The sequence below is a fragment of the Pelophylax lessonae genome, assembly GCF_965119305.1.
Source record: "Pelophylax lessonae genome assembly, chromosome: 1".
Lineage (NCBI taxonomy): Eukaryota > Metazoa > Chordata > Amphibia > Anura > Ranidae > Pelophylax > Pelophylax lessonae.
The window spans coordinates 313914985-313933326 of NC_138768.1; the positions used below are offsets into that span (position 1 = coordinate 313914985).

The window sequence follows — 18342 nt, forward strand, 5'->3', positions numbered from 1 at the left end:
ATAAAACATACCCAATAAATTTTTTTTAAAAAAAAATCAAATTTCTTAATCATTTTAGGCCAATATATATTCTGCTACATATTTTTGTTAAAAAAATCCCAATAAGCATATATTGATTTTGTACAAAAGTTAGTGTCTATAAACTATGGTGTGTTTTTGTTTTTTTTCCTAGTAATGGCGGTGATCAGTGACTTGGGATTGCGATATTGCGGCGGACATTAAGACACCTGACATCAGTGACACTAATGCAGTGATCAGTGCTAAACAAATATGCACTGTCACTGTACTAATGACACTGGCAGGGAAGGGGTTAACATCGGACGATCAAAGGGTTAACTGTGTGCCTAGGTTGTGCCGACTGTGATGGAGGTGCTTTGACTAGGGGAAGGCAAAGTTCTGACAGAACAACAATCTGCCTTGTTTACATTGTCTTTTTGCCTGTGTAATTGCCGGGTGCTGGCAGACATTGAGTCCGTGGTACCCGCTCCCGCTGTGTAGAATCGCAGCAAGAGCCGGTCACCAGCAGCTTCAAGAGCACACCAGTTGTGCGTTCTGGTGTAAAATATATCCTAACTGATATTTGGACAATATATAGTAACATACTTTGGTCAACAGCTTTTCTAGACTTTGTTTATGAACTTTGGAGGTTCTAAAGTGGGCTATGTTTCATTTTTTCCCCCCCAACACAGGCATTAAGCTCTGCAGCCTCTAGAAAGCCTCACCTTGACAACTCATCAGATTTCTTGTCTAAGGGTCCCCACCGCAAGCACCCAGGAATCTTGCGCTTGAATATAGTCCGTCTGCCACAGGAGGCTGAAGATGCAGCCAAGTATATTCTGAAAAGCAAGTGTTGCTTTAATATTATCATTTTGCCATGTATATACCCAGTAAAGAAATGTACCTCTGTTGGATTTAATTTTACAATTTACTATTAGTACTATTGTTTTCTATTACTATGTTAACTATTTTAGTACTATTCTGTAATATTCCTTGAATGCCAAAGACACGTTTGAATAATAGTATTTTGCTGATTGCACTAGTGTCTTGGTAGAGGAGGGAAATGTTTCCTTCTTGTCATTTTATTCATTTATTTTTTCAATTTCAGAATGCCATATCCAAGGTATGGAAGAGCATGCTGCTTCTTTGAAAAACTACCTATGGAGCAGGAAACGCCCTGTGGAAGATATTGACTTGAGAAAAAAAGCATCTGTGCTTCAGGCTGAGTTTATAGCCAAAATTCCAGATTCAGGTAAATGTCCACTTGCGGACTGCCCCATTGCAAAATTACTGCGACAGGGTGGCAGCTTTGCGCTGGATCACGTACATGTACGCGATCTGGCATTTCTGGGTAGAGGGCGCACACACCCGCCTTCCCATCTGTGCTTTGGTTCGGTACAGTCCGGCCATGGCGAGTCACAGTACAGACCCTGTAAGGTTTAGTTCTACAGAAAAAATATTTTGTCCAAAATGTAGCAGGGTTTCCAAGAACATTAATTTTCCAACTTTTGAATTGGACCCCCTTTAGCAAACATCATGACAAACATATCCTTCTGTTTGAAGGACTTGACTAAAGTCTAGTCTTTTCACAGAATCTAGTATCTAGTGTGTTCTGTGAATGGATGAGGGGAGATCCCATCATTTGCCTACCTCTCCTCCCCCCTCATCCATTAAAGGAGCGCTTTGTATTGCGTGAACAAAAAATACAAGGTTGTAAGTAAAGGGGAGAGAAAAGGAAGAGTAAACAACTCAATTCTTTAGTGGGGGTTATTTACTAAAACTGGAGAGTCCAAAATCTGGTGCAGCTCTGCATTAAAGCCAATCCACTTCTTGGTTTTATTGTCAAAGCTTATTTTAACTAGCATAAGTTAGAAGTTGTTTGGCTACCATGCACAGCTCCACCAGATTCAAAGTGCACCAGTTTTAGTAAATCCCCCCCCCCCCCCCCCACTGTATGAGCACCCTAGCTTCTCAGCTGCAGTGCCAGGGAAAAAAAATAGCACTTTCCGTGTTATTTGGCATCAAGGAAGATAGAATTTGTACGGTAACCAAGGACAAGCTGAGCATTAGATACTGGTCATTAGAGGTAACCATGACTTGTGTTTTAGAAAACTATTTTTTCTCAAAACGTCTTTCATGATAGCACAGGACAGAGAAAATGTAGCTCCTTATCTTCACGCAGAAAACACCCACACACCATAGACTTTAAATTGGTGGCCTCTCCCCACAGTCCTCAGTTATCGTGTTACCCTTGGCCAGGTAGGAACACAAAGGGAATGTGGGGGATTATGTTCCCTTTTTTGTTTTTTGCACCAAGGGTCCTCCAGGCAGTGTCCCAGGTGAGGGGGCCTTTTCCTGGCTTCCTCTCTCCTCCTTCAGCGCTCGGGGAGATCCAGTACCGCCGACGAGCTGCAACCCCTCATGTCTCTTGGATGGTGTCCAGCAGCGTCTAGGCATGTGCGTGCAGCATCGGATTAGGCGGCTGCACACAGTGGGAGGGGGTAATAACCAAGCCAGTGCCTACAGGCGCATCTCCTAAAATTAGAATATCCTCAAAGTTCATTTATTTCAGTAATTTAATTTTAAAAAAAAATTCCTCGTTTTTTTTTTTTTTTTTTTTTTTTTTTTTTTTTTTATATAGATCCATTACACACAGAGTAATATATTTCAAGCATTTCTTCTTTTAATTTTGATAATTATGGTGTACAGCTAGTGAAAACCCAAAATGTAGTATCTCAGAAAACTAGAGCATTACGTTAGACCAATTTAAGAAGGGGGGGAAAAAAAAGGATATTTAATACGGAAATTTTGGCATACAGAAAAGTATGTCCATGTACAGTATAGTATGCACTCAATACTTGGTGGGGACTCTTTTTGTATGAATTACTGCATCAGTGTGGTGTGGCATGGAGGCGGTCAGCCTGTGACACTGCTGAAGTCTTATGGAAGCCTGGGTTGTTTTGGTACTGGCCCTTAGCTTGTCTGCATTGTTGGGTCTGGTGTCTCTCACCTTCTTGACAATACCCCACAGATTCTCTATGGGGTTTAGGTCAGGTGAATTTACTGGCCAATCAAGCACAGTAATACCATGATCATGAAACCAGGTATTGGTCACTAGGGGGTGATGCACCGATGTGAGATGACGCTCATGCATGCGCTGGAGTAGGTGAACCCCGCTGCCGTCTGATGTACATAGCAGCAGCCCACGTTGAAGAGAGATGGCGTCCGGCTGTCAGAATGCAGAGCAGGCGGGAGCTCTGGGCTGCTGACTCCTGGGCCTTCTGACTCCCCTTCCGCCACCGCCAGTGCTGGAAGCGCAGATCACTCTCCCGCCTCTGGCCTACCTCCATCGACACTCTGTGTCTGGATTCCTCCCTACCTCTATCGGCAGAAGCCGCAACAGAAGGAGAGCTTCTGGATGCTCTGTCCTCATCAAACAGCTGCTCCGAGAGCGGTTAGCTTGCCTTCAGAAGGACTTGAGCGAAGGTTAGTTTCTAAGAGGGGAATCTGTGTTGAAGACCCCTGAACCAGCTTAGTACAGTATTTCCCCCCCAGGACTATCCTTCTGGGGGTCCCCGTGAGGACTTTAACAGAGACACTGTTACTGATAACTGTATACTTTGAAGTTCTCCTTCCTATGTGCTCAGCTATATGTTTTATTCATCGCTCCAAAAGGACTGAGACTGTCCCTGTATTAGTTATAGCAGTAAACTTTTCAATGCCGCTACTCTCCCACTTTTTCCTAGTGATAGTTGTCTACAGCTGCCTAGGCACCTCTCTGGGTTTTCATTTTTCTTTTCCCTACAGTTGAGGCCACCTGAGGCTGAAGATGAGAGGTAAATCAAAAGCAAACAAACTAACCCAACCTGCCCCTAGCCCTGGGGGCATCCAGCGCTAAATGTTAGCAGAGACTAGCATGGCGGAAAAGGGACTTGATAGCCCTAGACAAGGGGCCTCCGGGCGCTCATGGACGGGAAAGCAAAGACTTATAACGGAGGAACGTCCAGTGGCCTAGGACCTAGGACCAAAGAGCTCTGGAGGGAACTTTTAAGGGGGACCTAAAGTGCAAAATGGAGGCTCAAAAGAGGAGAGGTCAGTCCTGACAGTAGAAGGAGACGTTGGCTTCGAGGAAGCCCAAACAAGTTTACCGCTTATCAAGGAAACCTTAGCCGGGCTGCTGTCTAAAATGGAAACCTCTCTGAAACTGGATATAGCGGCAGTACAGGCAGATATTGTACAGGTACTTGGGAGGGTGGAGGAAATGGAGAGGAGACTGGATGTACATGATTGACTACTGGAGGACTTGAGCAAACAGATAAAGTCACTGTAGAGAGCTAACCGATCCCTACTATATAAATTAGAAGATCAGGAGAATCTAAGTCGAAGGAAAAATGTGTGAATAAAAGGCTTACCATAGAAGTAGTGCGGGGTCTCTTGAAACTGAATGATTCCCTCATTCAGGATCCTAAGATAAGTGAAAAGTCACATTTCCCTCCAAAAGCTACTGCCACATTACCCTCCACTAGCGGCACTGACCTGAGCCCTCATCTTGTGTCTGACGGCCAGATTCTTCCTTTCTCACTCCCGCGGCCTACTCGCGGCTTTAAAGCCTCCACAGTAGTTGCGGCCTAGCACCGTGGGACTCGGGCCGCACATCCAGCACACAGTAGACGATCATCCACTTTCTCTGAGGCCATCTTCATCAGCTGCCATCAGTCCCCACTAATAGAGCCTCTCTCCGCACAGCTGCCATCCTGCATACCTGGGCCTTTCCTTCTGGACTCGGCTGCCATCTTGCCTGGCCCGACCTTCATCCACGGCCATTGTCCACCTATTCACTCCCCACGGGCACACCAACAACATCGGGGGACTTCTCTAACCCCCTGCTACATATTGAGCCCACTATTATTAAATTTGGAACCAGATTGGAGGGACATAGAACTTGAGGCCTAGTAATCAGGAGAAGCTGCGGCCTTTCCTACAGCGCTACCACCATCTTACCCTCCTGGATTCCCCCTCTACCAAAAGCCTACTACTCACCCTCCATGGGAAGATTAACAAAACTTCTTGGATACTGGCGCATGCCCGGTAGCTCCTAAGATGGCCACTTGAAGCCGGAGCTCCGTCCCACCCTGGATGATTACGGATCCCCGCGCCGTTTCCTAACACTGCATTCCGGCATTGGAGGCACCATCGGATAGAGGAACACGCGCAGGTCTGCCCTATGCCATTGGGATCGGTCCGCAGGGACCTCTGATTACAGCTTTTTCAGCGATGGAAAGCCTGACAGGAACACCCAATATGGCGGACGCCATACAGCAGAGCCCTCATCTCCCGCTGCAGCCTCCTCCACAGATGGCACACCGCTACACCATGAGCCCTGTGGCCTCCCCCGTGAGTATGCCACAAGTGGGAACTATCCCCCCAGCCTCCACTGAATCCTTGATAGGCCTAATGCTCAACACATTCCCGGGGTCTCCCATTGAGGTAGGTGCGGTCCACCCATAGTCTCCCTATTCAGGGGCTAACTTCTCCCCAGGCCCTCAGGCTCAGATGGAAGCCATGTTTTCTAAGTTCGCTGAACTGTTGGACAGGGGCCTGACCACCGCTGCCTCTAAAATCACAGGGGACATAAAAGCTGACCTGATAAACATTGGAACTCGTATAAAAGATATTGAGTGCAAACTAGTCCACACCGTGGTTAAGGCTAATCAAAATTCTGACCGTCTCCAAGAGCTACATGACCAATTGGATGCGGCTCTATTGAAAATAGATGACCTTGAAAATTGCAGCAGGAGGTACAATTTATGGATGTTCAGACATGATGTTCAGACACGGTTCAGTCTATCATTAAAGGCCTCATACCGGACGTAGCCCCACATAAGCTTGAGCTGCACAGGGCCCTACAATCTGTATGCCAGGATGGCCTACCTAGGGATATCATAGTGAAGCCGCACTATTATGGAGTGAAGGAAGAAATAATGAGGAAAACTCGCTCCAGTGACCATCTTAACTTCCAAGGAGTACCTATTCAAATCTTCACGGACTTTTCCCTGGCCACCGTTCAATGACTCAAATCTTTTAAACCGCTATTGGCCGCTCTCCTACAGCATACCATTAAATATAGATGGCTGTTTCCATTTAACCTCAAACTTCTCCTGAAACTGCACATCATCTCTCAAGATCCGTCTTCTCCTCCCTCATTATCGGCATCCAGCTCCACCAAGCGCCAAATACCCTCCAGTCCGATTTCCCCCTTGTGGTTGAAGTCCAAGCCTAAGAAGTCAAAGGACAGTCTCCCTCCCTGAGTTATCCCAATTCTGTTCCTGGCTTATCCTAGTTTGACGACATCTGGAACTCTTCTGTATACTCCGTTGCATATGCTGTTTGTTATTTTTCATTGCCTCCATGGTTATGAAGTACCTACCTTCACGAAATGTCTCCGGACATTGTGTGCCTTCTGGCAGGGTTTTTTTTTTTTTTTTTTCTGGCTGCCTTCATAAGACACATAATGCCTGGGGTCTTTTAACAGTGCTATGATAGCACTGGCTCAATTTTATTGGCTGGTTCAGCTGACCTTTCCACAGGTTGAGCATTCTTGGTTTAACTATATGCTTTTTCACATTTTCTTATTGCTTTTAATGGTGCTATGCCTTTTTAGGGGATCCGGATCCCTGGGGCGGTGATCATGCCCCACCTCCCATCTTGGTTACTGGTTTTCCGGTTTTAACAACATGGGTTCTTCTCTCTCTTCTGAGGGAGAAGCCTTTTCTCACGAGCAGGTCCTTCGGGACCTCTCGTCGTTCTTGTCTTGTTGTCTTATGTGTGTTTTTTTTTTTTTTGTCTGTTTTTGATGTTGTTTTTTTTTTTTCTCAGCAGTGTTTTTTCAATTGGCTCCTTGGTCTGGCAATATTCACTCCAGCCTGGGACCCTCTTGTGTAAGGGCTTCCCCCACCGTCCCTTTTGCATCCCCTCTTTTCCTTTCCCTAACCTTCTCCTCTTTTCTTCCTTGTCCAGGGAGTCTCCTTGATGGTTACTCCTTGTCACAGCTCACCCCATACAGAGGAGTTCTGGTCCAGATTTCTTCCCGCAGTCTCAAGGCAAAAAAGGCTCATGTTGAGAGACTTGAAAAGGAGTTTCAAGACCTCAGCAGAAAACACAAACTGAACCCATCCAGACAGTCGGCAGACGCATTGAGTGCAGCCAGAATTTCCCTTAACCTTGCTCTGACCACAAAGGCCGAAAAGAACCTGCGGTGGTCCTCGGCTAAATTATACCAACAGGATAGGATAGGCACTGCTTTAGCTCACAGGTTATGTCCCAAACACCGTACATATGTTCTACCAAAGCTCAAAGTTGATGGAGGCATTCTAACTCAGAACCCTCTGCGCATTTTACAAACATTCAGGGACTTTTACCTAAATCTATATAATCCCTCCTCATCCCCTTCCTCCTTGGATGTGAACTAATTTCTCTCCTCCATCTCTCTCCCCAAGCTTACTGATGTCAACTGCTCAGAACTAGAACAACCATTCACGGTTGAGGAAGTCATTATGGCCATTAAAAAGTCCAAGACAAACTCTGCTCCAGGCCCAGATGGTTTTTCCAATATATATTACAAAACTTATGCTTTCACACTGGCTCCCTAACTCACTAAATTCTTTAACACTTTACGGTCTGGCTTACCTTTCGATAAGACACTTAATTCTGCCTTTATCTCTGTTTTTGCCCAAACCGGGAAAGGATCCGAGCCTGGTTAATAATTACCACCCGATCTCACTTATCAATAATGACCTTAAACTCTTAACGAAAATTTTGGCTGACCGCATGGCTTCATTCATCGCATCATATATACATAAGGACCAAGTGGGAGCCATTGACATTGTTTCCCTTCTACAATCCCAATGGGATGGGGGGGGGGGGGCACTCATAAAGGCTTTTTACTGTCATTGGACCTCCATAAAGCCTTTGACTCCATTTCCTGGAAATATCTGTTTGAGGTCCTTCAAAGATGGGGATTTGGTGGCTCATTCTTGAACATCTTGCATGCGCTTTATTCCACTCCTGTGGCGCAAATAAAGCTACAGGGCTATTATTCTTGTCCGCTAGCGATCTCCAGTGGCACTATGCAGGGGTGCGTGCTCCTCTTTTGCCCCTGCTTTTTGCTATTGCAATCGAATCTCTAGCCATCTCCATTAGGGAACACCAGGACATAAAAGGGGTTCAATGTGGTCCTCATACACATAAATGCGCCCTATTCGCAGACGATATCCTTCTCTTTCTTACATCTCCTATGGTTTCCCTTCCAAATGTGAACCGGACCCTCGAAGCATTTTCGAGGGCCTCGGGCCTCCGAGTTAACTACTCTAAATCACATGCATTGAATATTAACCTTCCTCCCCCCGAGGTGACACATCTATGGGAACACTTCATGTTTACCTGGTCCACGTCCTCCATCCCCTATCTGGGCATCAACCTGACTCCGTCAGTGGACCGGCTGTTTGGGGCCAACTACCCAGGCCTTTTCAAACACATGGAAGCCAAACTAAACAACTGGTCTTGCTTACATCTTTCTTGGCTGGGTAAAATTAATTCGATCAAAATGACCCTGCTTCCCCAAATGTTATATTACTTTAGATCTTTAACAATCCCAGTCCCCAGGGATTTTTTGAAAAAAACTTCAGAACAGGATCACCAAGTTTATCTGGGGGTCAAAGGGTTACAGATTGCCCAAACAAATCTTACTTTGATCCAGGAAACAAGGAGGCTTAGGGGTCCCACACCTCCGTTGGTATTTTCTAGCGGCACGTTTAGCTCAGACCTCAAATCTACAAACGCTCTAACACCCCAGATTGGGTATCTATGGAAAGGCAAGTGGTTCTTAATACCCTGGATTACCTTCTCTGGTGCCCGCCCAAGGATAGACCACCCATACTGTCACCCACCCTCTCCCATTCATTTAGATTGTGGGACTCCCTTAGAGATCACCCTGCTCTGACTTCACCTATCTGGCCTTTGGCACACATCTTTCGAAACCCTCTATTTCCACCAGGTAAAGATATTCTAGCCTTTAAATGATGGATAGATAAGGGTCTTTACCGAATAGGACACTTCTTTACCCTCTCTGGTCCTATCACTGAAAAATATTGCAATCCAAAACTCAAAATGCCACAATGTGAAAAATTTAGCTTCCTCCAAATTTCACATTTCCTGCATTCATTGTGGACGTCCAAACCAACTCCCCCCTCGCACTACCCAATATGAAAGCTGGTGCGGTGACCTGACAGAAAGGAAGGGGTGGTATCTCGATTATTTATGAATCACTGGCTTCAGCGCCTTCTAAAACACCCTACATGGAGGCATGGGAGACTGACCTAGCACATGAGTGGCCTGCAGAGGTATGGTTTCGCTGCTTTCCTAGAATTCCCAACGGTATCCATAATGTATCCCTTATCGAGGCCAACCTGAAAGTCTTGATGCGCTGGTACTTCTTAGGCTGTCACAAATGTTTCCATCCACATCGCCTCTCTGCTTTCGGAGCTGTGATACTATAGGTGATATGTTGCATGTGTGGTGGACTCAGGGGATTCTGGAACAGAATTTTCCAAGTTATCCGTAAAATAACCTAGGTAGCTGTTGCAAAAACTCCTCAAATAGCACTGCTTAATGCACGGGATTTTCCAGCAAGTAAGTCTTATCGTCTCATCCACTTCATCTTAACGGGGGCTAAATTGACCATTGCGGGTTCCTGGAAATGTCCTTCTGTCTCCTCAAGGGCAAAAAGGAAAATCTCATGGATCATGTCCCAAGAAAAGTTGGTTAGTATACTGGAACATTCCTCTGCACGCTTTGAAGCTACATGGGAACCCTGGGCTACATAGGTTAAGGTCTCGCTCCTGTAATAGCTGCTTATACACTGGACACTGTTCTCTCCTTTCTCTTTATTCTCTTTCTTTTCTCTCTTCCCCCTTCCTCTGACCCGATTTTGTCTCTCTCCTCATACACCTCTTTGTGACAATGGAAGCCCCTTGGAATTTTTTTAGTTTATTTTAAACCCTTACAAGTTGTTCATATGATACCATTTCCTCCAGGTATAGCTACAGGTGGAATCAAGGTATCCCGAGACTGCTCTATTACTTATGTGGACTTTACGATTTTATCTCCCTTTGTTTATTCTTTCTTGGGAGGGGGTGTCCCCGGGCACAGCTGGTTCCCAATAGGGGTACTTGGGGAAATACTTCTCCTGCAGTGGCTGAATGTGTTACTATAAATTACTTTGCCACATATGAAACATTCTCCAGATTCCACTGTGGCCTCTCTCTCGCTCTTATGAAACATATTTATGGTATCGCTATTGTTGTTTCTCATTGCTATAACCCTGTTGATATTTCTGCAATGTGTTCTCGTTTCCTGTATTATTTGAAAAATTTCAATTAAAATCTATTGAAAGTAAAATCTCAATTGGGAAATTAACCTGGGCAGTGGCTAGCAAAACCAGTAAATGGATACAAAGCTATAGGTGGAAAAAAGAGGCTAAGACAGCGTTGTGCCGTCCCCCCCCCAAAATAAATATACTTGCAAAAGCACAAAAAAAGTCCCATTGCGGTTTGAGCGAGGCATACACATAAATGAGGTAAGAAAGTGACAAATGTAGAAAGGAGTAAAATTATTACAAATTTATTATAAACTTAAATGTTTAAAAAAGAGTGAGTGGAAACAATCACTCCAGACAATAAAAAAATGCCATAATACCGGTATGAAATGTAGTGATAACAGTCTAGAACAAATATTGTTCAGTTCTCATAGGTGAACAAGCATACTGATAATTGTTCAAATAGACATCAAAGTCTTGGATAATTTATTCATCAGGGGGAAAGGAAAGCACAGGATTATTTCTTCTTTAAATATAATACAAAGGTATTCTCGTACAGCATACGTGTATAAAGTAAATTACAAAAAACATCCTATCTACACGTGAGTCAAGCAAACAGATCAACCATACTTGCAATACTGGAATGTGTCATTGAGAGTGTGAATCAGCTTTGATGTTTTGAGAGGGGCCATTTGGGGGAATCAGGCAATCCTAAGATACTGAAAATGTTTATCATAAAGTAGGCTGGCCAAAAGGAGCCACCTGGAGGTTGGCAGCAATTTAGTTAACAATAGTAAGGCCCACATAGGGCAGTGTTGGATCCAGGTAGTGTTCTGAACAAGTAAATGCCACAAAAGCACTATGTGAACTATGCTAAAGTGCACTCCTAGGTTGCTCACGAGGATCGCCCTAAAAAAAGAGAAGGCAGTCACCATGAACATTGGGGAAGGGAAAAAGGATATATGAAAGAATGTAAAATGTTATGAGGGTAAAAAGATATATGCCCTCATATTTATAAAACAGCGTATGGCAGCCCTGCTATAGCTTACCTCCAGGGAGAAAAAAGGGATATCAAGAAAAGGATATCGATCCCTCCATAGCCCCACATCAAATGGTCAGCTGATGGGAAGAGTCCAAAGTATCTCAATTTATATAGGTGTATATATAATGATCTCACCTGTAATGAATGGAAGATTATAAGCTGGCTGGGGGCCATCCTGTTCGAGGCCTCGTGTGGCGACACTGCGCATGCGTTGCGCAGTGACGTCAGACGTCATGGGACCGTCAACACAAGGGGAACCAGGCCATGGACCGATGGAGAGGTCTGGAACGTAGGGAGGGGAAGGCGTCAAGGAAGGACATCATCCCTCCCACGTCAGAGGCGGATCCCTCTCCATACACAGGCCCTTCCGCATAGCCATATGGGGAGCCTGTGTGTGCCGGGGAACAACCTATGGGGCACAAAACATCACATAGTGGTAAAGCAAACCACAGGGGGAATTTTAATAGGCAGAAACAGCGAGCAAACATATGCTGGATGCACATATCTTGTAGGGATCGTATAATTGTATCCCCCCCCAAGGGTAAATGTAATTTAAACTAAAAGGGCAACATATAAAGCGATTTTAAGTGATCAATTAAATGGATGAAATAACACTAAAATTATAACAATATTGGAAATAAGTATCAAATCTTAATATTGATGAGATAATGAAAAGGAGCCATCCTTTTGTATTATATATAGATTAGTTCTCTCATCCACCATAAAACAGGAGGGGGAGAGAGGGAATGGTCATCTCTCACAAAATGGCACACACTATAATGAAGTAAGGGAATTGCAATGGTGGACTAGTGAGCATGTAACCTCACATGTAGATATTACATTGGCAGAAAAATCACAATATGTGCTTGTTTGAGGATATACGTAGAGATCAAATAGGCAAAGAAAAGGGGGGGGGGGGGAAGGGTATGGAATGTAAGATATCAATAGGATAAACGGTGAAGATGCGATTGCAGGATGTAGTAAACGGTCTTGCTATAAATCCCTATCAAGACCCCTTGAAGTAGAGCCTTGAAGAAAAAGTTTAAAGTTACAGGCCTTAAGACCAGGCGGCAAGGTGGCATCCAGGTTGGAAATACATCGCAGCTCTCGCTGGAGGAGAGTCTTGTTGAAGTCTCCTTTCGATCCAGCACAAGAAAAGAAAAACAAGAGAGAGAGCCCCCATGTACCTGTAGGACATGCCATCCCAATGGAAGTTCTGGATTTTTTGTTTTATACTTAATACGTGGCAGTAAATACATTGCCACAATTTTTGTATAGTCTTGCCCACGTAAAAACAACCGCACTCGCATTGCATAAGGTATACTGCCATTGTAGTTTGGCAGTTGGCAAAATGTTTTGCAATGAAGGTGCATCCATTGGGTAATCACACTTGATATCTCTGGTCATTTTAACGGCTGTGCGAGCAGGACCCAAAGGGAAAAGTTCCCTTGCTCTTTTAAGGATCACTGCGTGATTGACCTAGATATTCACTTTGTGTCACCTTATCTCCAATGGAGGAGGTTCTCCTAAAAGTGATGAAGGTATTTTAGCAACAAAGGGGCCCACAGTCGGATCAGATGTAAGTAAATGCCAATACTTCTTGATTTCACTTTTTTATGTTCATTGGAAAATTTAGTAATAATCCTGGTCGTGTTGTCATTCGTAGGTTGAGGTTTGAGAAAAGAGGCCCTGCCTGGGTAAATGCTTTTTTAAGGCATTTGTGGCTATATCCTCTTTCTAAGAATCTTTTCTAAGAATCTTTTTCTCAGGGTATCAGCTTCCCGAACAAAAGATTCTTGTGTGGTGCATATGCGTTTTGGCCCTTAAGTATTGGCTTTATGAAATGGATGTTATGAATGGACGTGGTTGAAAACTATTGGCATGGAGGATATTCTTTCCAGCCGTATTTTTTCAAAAAAGTTCACAAGAGATTGTTAGATTTGCCGTTTTGGATATTTTGACATCTAGGAAAGTGACCGTCTGTATATTGTTGTTTAAATGATTTACCCTTGGGGGATAAAATTATATGATCCCTACAGGATATGTGCTGTCAGCATGTGTATGCTCGCTGTTTCTGCCTATTTAAGTTCCCCCTGTGGGTTGCTTTACCACTGTGTGTGTGTGTGTGTGTGTGTTTGTGTGTGTGTGCTGCTTTGTGCCCCATAGGTTTTTCCCCGGCACACACAGCCTCCCTGTACGGCTGTGCAGAGGGGCTTTTGTATGTAGAGGGTTCTGCCTCTGACGTGGGATGGTTGATATCCTCCCTTTACGCCGTTCCCCTCCTTGTGTTCAAGACCTCCATCGGTCCGAGGCTTGGTTCCCCTTGATGTGTCGACGGTCCCGCGTCGTCTGACGTCACCGCGCAATGCATGCGAGGTGTCGCCAGACGTCACAGGAGACCTCGAACCAACAGGTTTGCCCCCAGCTGGCTTATAATCCTCCAGGATTATTACTTATCACACCATCGGCCCTCCATTCATTACTGGTGAGATTGTTACATATATCTATATACATTGAGCCACTTTGGACCCTCCCCATCAGCTGACCATTTAATGTGGGGCTATGGAGGAATCAATATCTTTTTCCTGATCTCCCTTTTTCTCCCTGGAGGTAAGCAATAGCTGGGCTGCCATATGCTGTGTTTTATAAATATGAGGGCATATATCTTTTTTACCCTCGTAACATTTTACTCTTTCATATTTCCTTTTTCCCTTCCCCAATGTTCAAATCTTAGGATTGCCTGATTTGCCCTGAACGGCCTCTCTCAAACCATCACAGCTGATTCGCACTCTCAGTGACACATTCCAGTATTGCAAGTATGGTTGATCTGTTTGCTTGACTCGCGTGTAGATAGAATGTTTTTTTGTAATTTACTTTATACACCTATGCTGTACGAGACGAATACCTTTGTATTATATTCATAGAAGAAATAGTTCTGTGCTCTGCTCTCCTTTCCGCTGATGAAGAAATTATCCAAGATTTTGAAACATGTTGAGATGTCTATTTGAACAATTATCAGTATGCTCGTTCACCTAAGAGAACTGTACAATATTTGTTCTAGACTGTTGGCACTATATTTCATACTGGTATTGTGGCATTTTTGTATTGTCTGGAGTGATTGTTTCCACTCACTCCCTTTTAACATTTGGTTTATAATAAATTTGTAACCTTTTTACTTCTATATTTGTCACTTTCTTACCTCATTTATGTGTATGCCTCGCTCAAACCCCAGTGGGACTTTTTTTTTTTTGTGCTATGTTAGCAAAAGCTATAAGGGAGAAAAAAAATGCATCCTATATTCGCAAAATTAAAAATGAGACTAGGGAAATGGTGCACTCAAACCCCAGATATCGCTCAGGTATTTCACTCGTACTATAGTCAGCTTTATAATGTTAGACAGAAGGCGGCAGGGAGAGAGGAAAGGAAGAGCTGGCCGTGAGGGAATATCTGCGGGAGCTTGATCTCCAAAGGTTACCCAGAGAGGAGTTATGAGATTTAGAGACCCCAATCACACACAAAGAGGTGGGATGGGCAATAAATGGCCCTGGGGAAAAGCCCAGGTCCTGAACTGTTATTCTGAAGGAGGGGAAAGACCCCACGGCACTGACAAGTTATAGACCAATTTCCTTTTTAAATACAGATCTAAAAATCTTACCTAAAATATAGCAGACTAAAACCTTTATTGCCAAGAGGGATGCATAATGATCAGGTGGGCTTCGTGTCTGGTCGGGAGGGGAGGGACAACTGCCTTAAGTCACTCCTCTTGATCCATGAAATGAAAAAAGGGGACCTCTGCCGTATTACGATCGATAAATGCTGAACGGGGCTTCATGCTAGAAACTCTGAGATACCAAGGCATTGGAGATAGGATGATATGATGGATCTCTGCCTTTTATCACCACCCAATGGCAAGAATAAGAGTAAATGGCAGTTTGTCCTCCCCCTTCGAGCTACATAACATGACTAGGCAAGAGACTAGCGACTCTGTAGAAGTCCAAGTACATACCAATACTGAATAAGGTGAAGGAGCAGCTGAACTCCCTGAGACATAGACCTCATTCATGGTTGAACAGAATAAATGCAGTCAAAATGAATATTCTCCCAAAGCTTGTGTGTATATATATATATATATATATATATATATATATATATATATATATAAACTCCAGGCCTGTTTCATGAGGTTAACAGCAATGGTAATAAAATACATATGGACATATAAACGCCCTAGAATTGCTTATGCAGTACTAACCAAGGGAAAACGGTCGGGGGGGGGGGGGGGTAGCTGCGCCACATTTAAAAAAAAAAAAAAAATACTACTAAGCAATCTTTGTAGCACGAATAGCAGACTGGATGCATAATAAGGAAGGCAAGAGTTGGGTGGAAATTGAGTGTACACAAAGCAGAGTAGATTTGGGAAAGATGGTTTGGGTTCCACAGGTTTATCGGGATCTTGCCAACAATATGAGTATATTTACTAGGAACACGTTAAAGATATGGGATTGCTTATGTAAAACTTTTTATTGGGATTTTAACTCGCCTTTGATTTCATTAATTGACACAAATTTTTTAAACCAGAGAAAGAAGACTATTTATACTTTCTTAGAAGGGCAAACAATGAGGTGATACAGTTACAAGATCTAATGGCAGGAAATTGTGCACATTTTCTGAAATAACACAAAAATGGGGGAATATGCCACTTGATAAATGGAGATATACACAACTGCAGCACTTTGTGCACTCCCTACCGCAGCCTTTGCGGCGGAGGGCTAACATGAGACCAAATATATAAGATTTTACCAAGGAAATCTAAGCCTGACTTGGTAGTTCTGTACCCATACCCTAGTGGGCTGGATGTCATGAGGCTAGCCAAAATGTAACGTTCATACACTGGGATCTGTATTGTGGCATTTTGCTGATTCAGGTACAGCCCCAGGGGTGACCCTGTCTCTGTAGACTCGCTTTGTGAGTAGGCCATGCAGGCTTAGCACCCAGAGGTACATCGGTATTATGATCCCTGGGTGCTATTAATTTTCCTACTTTCTGTTGGTTACACTGAAGCATCGAGGACTAATATCCACTGAGTGAAGTTTATGTCTACTCCACTCTTTTTCCTACCAGTCAGCATTGAGGATGCAGCTTCCTGTTGCTCTTTTGCATTGCAAGTGACATGTAGAACTCTCCTCAGATCATCTCTGCTGCCCACCTACAGTGACCTGATCACTTTTGACTGCCTGGCCCTTTTTTTTGCTACATATAAGCCAGAATTATTTGAGGCCAAACCCTGTACCCTGAACTATACTTTTTCTTTCTGCCTTGCATTGCAACGTGTCTTATTTCAGACTGTCAGGCTGTACTGGGTGCATCTAGCTCACACTCCACTAACTGTTTTGGTGATGGTACAAGGCACCGTATCTCGGCTTAACAAAGCATTGACCATCCCAGTGGAGGATGCAGTGGGGGAAAATGTATTCCTCAACAGAAGAAGCCTAAGGCTCACTGGGTAGACTCTCCCCTCTGCAGAGGTAAAAAGTCTTAAGGCTCGCACACTATAAGAAAATCGGCAAACTTTTTTGTCCTAAGAATTTTTGTATAGTGTGTACACAACTTTCTACAGCCGATTGAGAATTTTCGTACAAAATTCGTGAAGGGACAAACTCCAAATTTTTCTCATATGGGAATAAACAAATGATTTTCGTTTTATTGTGTACAATTTTTGTACAAGAAAAATCAGAAAAGAAAGACTGCGCATGACCAGAAAGAACAAATGACAAGTCTTTGTCGTACGAATTTTCGTTCATCGGTTCTGATTTGCTGTTAAGCAACGAGGAAAATCGGACGATCGTTCGCCCGATTTTCTTATAGTGTGTGTACCCCACTTTACTTTACTCCGACGAAGGGTTAATGCTGAGGTACTGAGCACTGATGTCATCCACTGGGTGGGTTGTTGTGTGTTCCACGCCTTTTTCAGTCATTCCGCATCGGGGGAGGCACCTTTTTGCTGCTGCTTTGGATTGAAAGTGCCTGCCTATAGTGACCTGATCACTTTCAGCTGCCTGACCCTTCTGATGACTATTAGCTAGTATCATGAGTATCTGAGGCCTGCCCTCGTACACTGATTTACATTGCCTTCAATCTTGTAGTACAACATGTCTGATTGGAGACAAGGGAGCCAGTCCTGCTGTACTGGGTGCCTTCAGCTCATGCTCCACTTACTGTGGGCTGTTTGCATTGTGTCCTTTAAAATCTAAGACACAAACCACCTAAAATTGTGCCTTCTGCTAGAGTCTATGCCATGCTTGTAGTCTTCTTTAAATCTGTTTGGCATGGCTACCTTCCACACTTCCTTGCTCCTTTTTAGGGCTTATAAGGCCCCGTTCACACTGGAGCGATCCGACTTGGGGGGGGGGGGGGCGACGTCCGAGGTCGCGGTGCGAGCAGCTCGCCGCGACCTCGGAGCGGCCGGCACGGACTTCATAACATTGAAGTCTATGGCGGTCGCCTCCAGGTCGCCCCAAAGAAGCTCCGGACCCTTTTTCTAAGTCGGAGCGACTTGTGTCGCTCCTATTAGAACGGGTCCGCAGCTTCCCTATGGAAGGCGACCTACGGCGACCTGTGAAGCGACCAGGTCGCCTTAGTGTGAACGGGGACTTAGACTACCAAAAAACATAAAACAAAAATTAAAAATACAAAGGTACTCCCACTCTATCACTGTATAATGGTACGTGTAACCAGCTGCTGCAGGCACCCATCAGCCAATTTGTAGCCAAAAATGAAGTAACAAAATAGTGGTGCTGTGCTGTCTAATACCAACTAATGTGTAACTTTAAAGTACACAAGTGACAAATAAAAAGTGAATGTGCTAATAATAAACAAATGTGAAAAAAATAAAATTGCAGAATATAAAACAATTGATATTCCATATGCGATG

General features: G+C 44.1%; 1 protein-coding gene across 1 annotated transcript in view; it reads left to right on the forward strand.

Moving 5' to 3' along the window:
• The first annotated feature begins 1111 nt into the window (after positions 1–1111).
• The window catches only part of METTL17 (methyltransferase like 17), a 55495-nt gene continuing 38264 nt past the window's right edge, over positions 1112–18342 (forward strand). Inside the window, exon 1 of the mRNA XM_082256110.1 lies at positions 1112–1249. Within this exon, the coding sequence (XP_082112236.1) occupies positions 1123–1249 (127 nt within the window). The 5' untranslated portion in view covers positions 1112–1122. The remainder of the gene's footprint in view (positions 1250–18342) is intronic.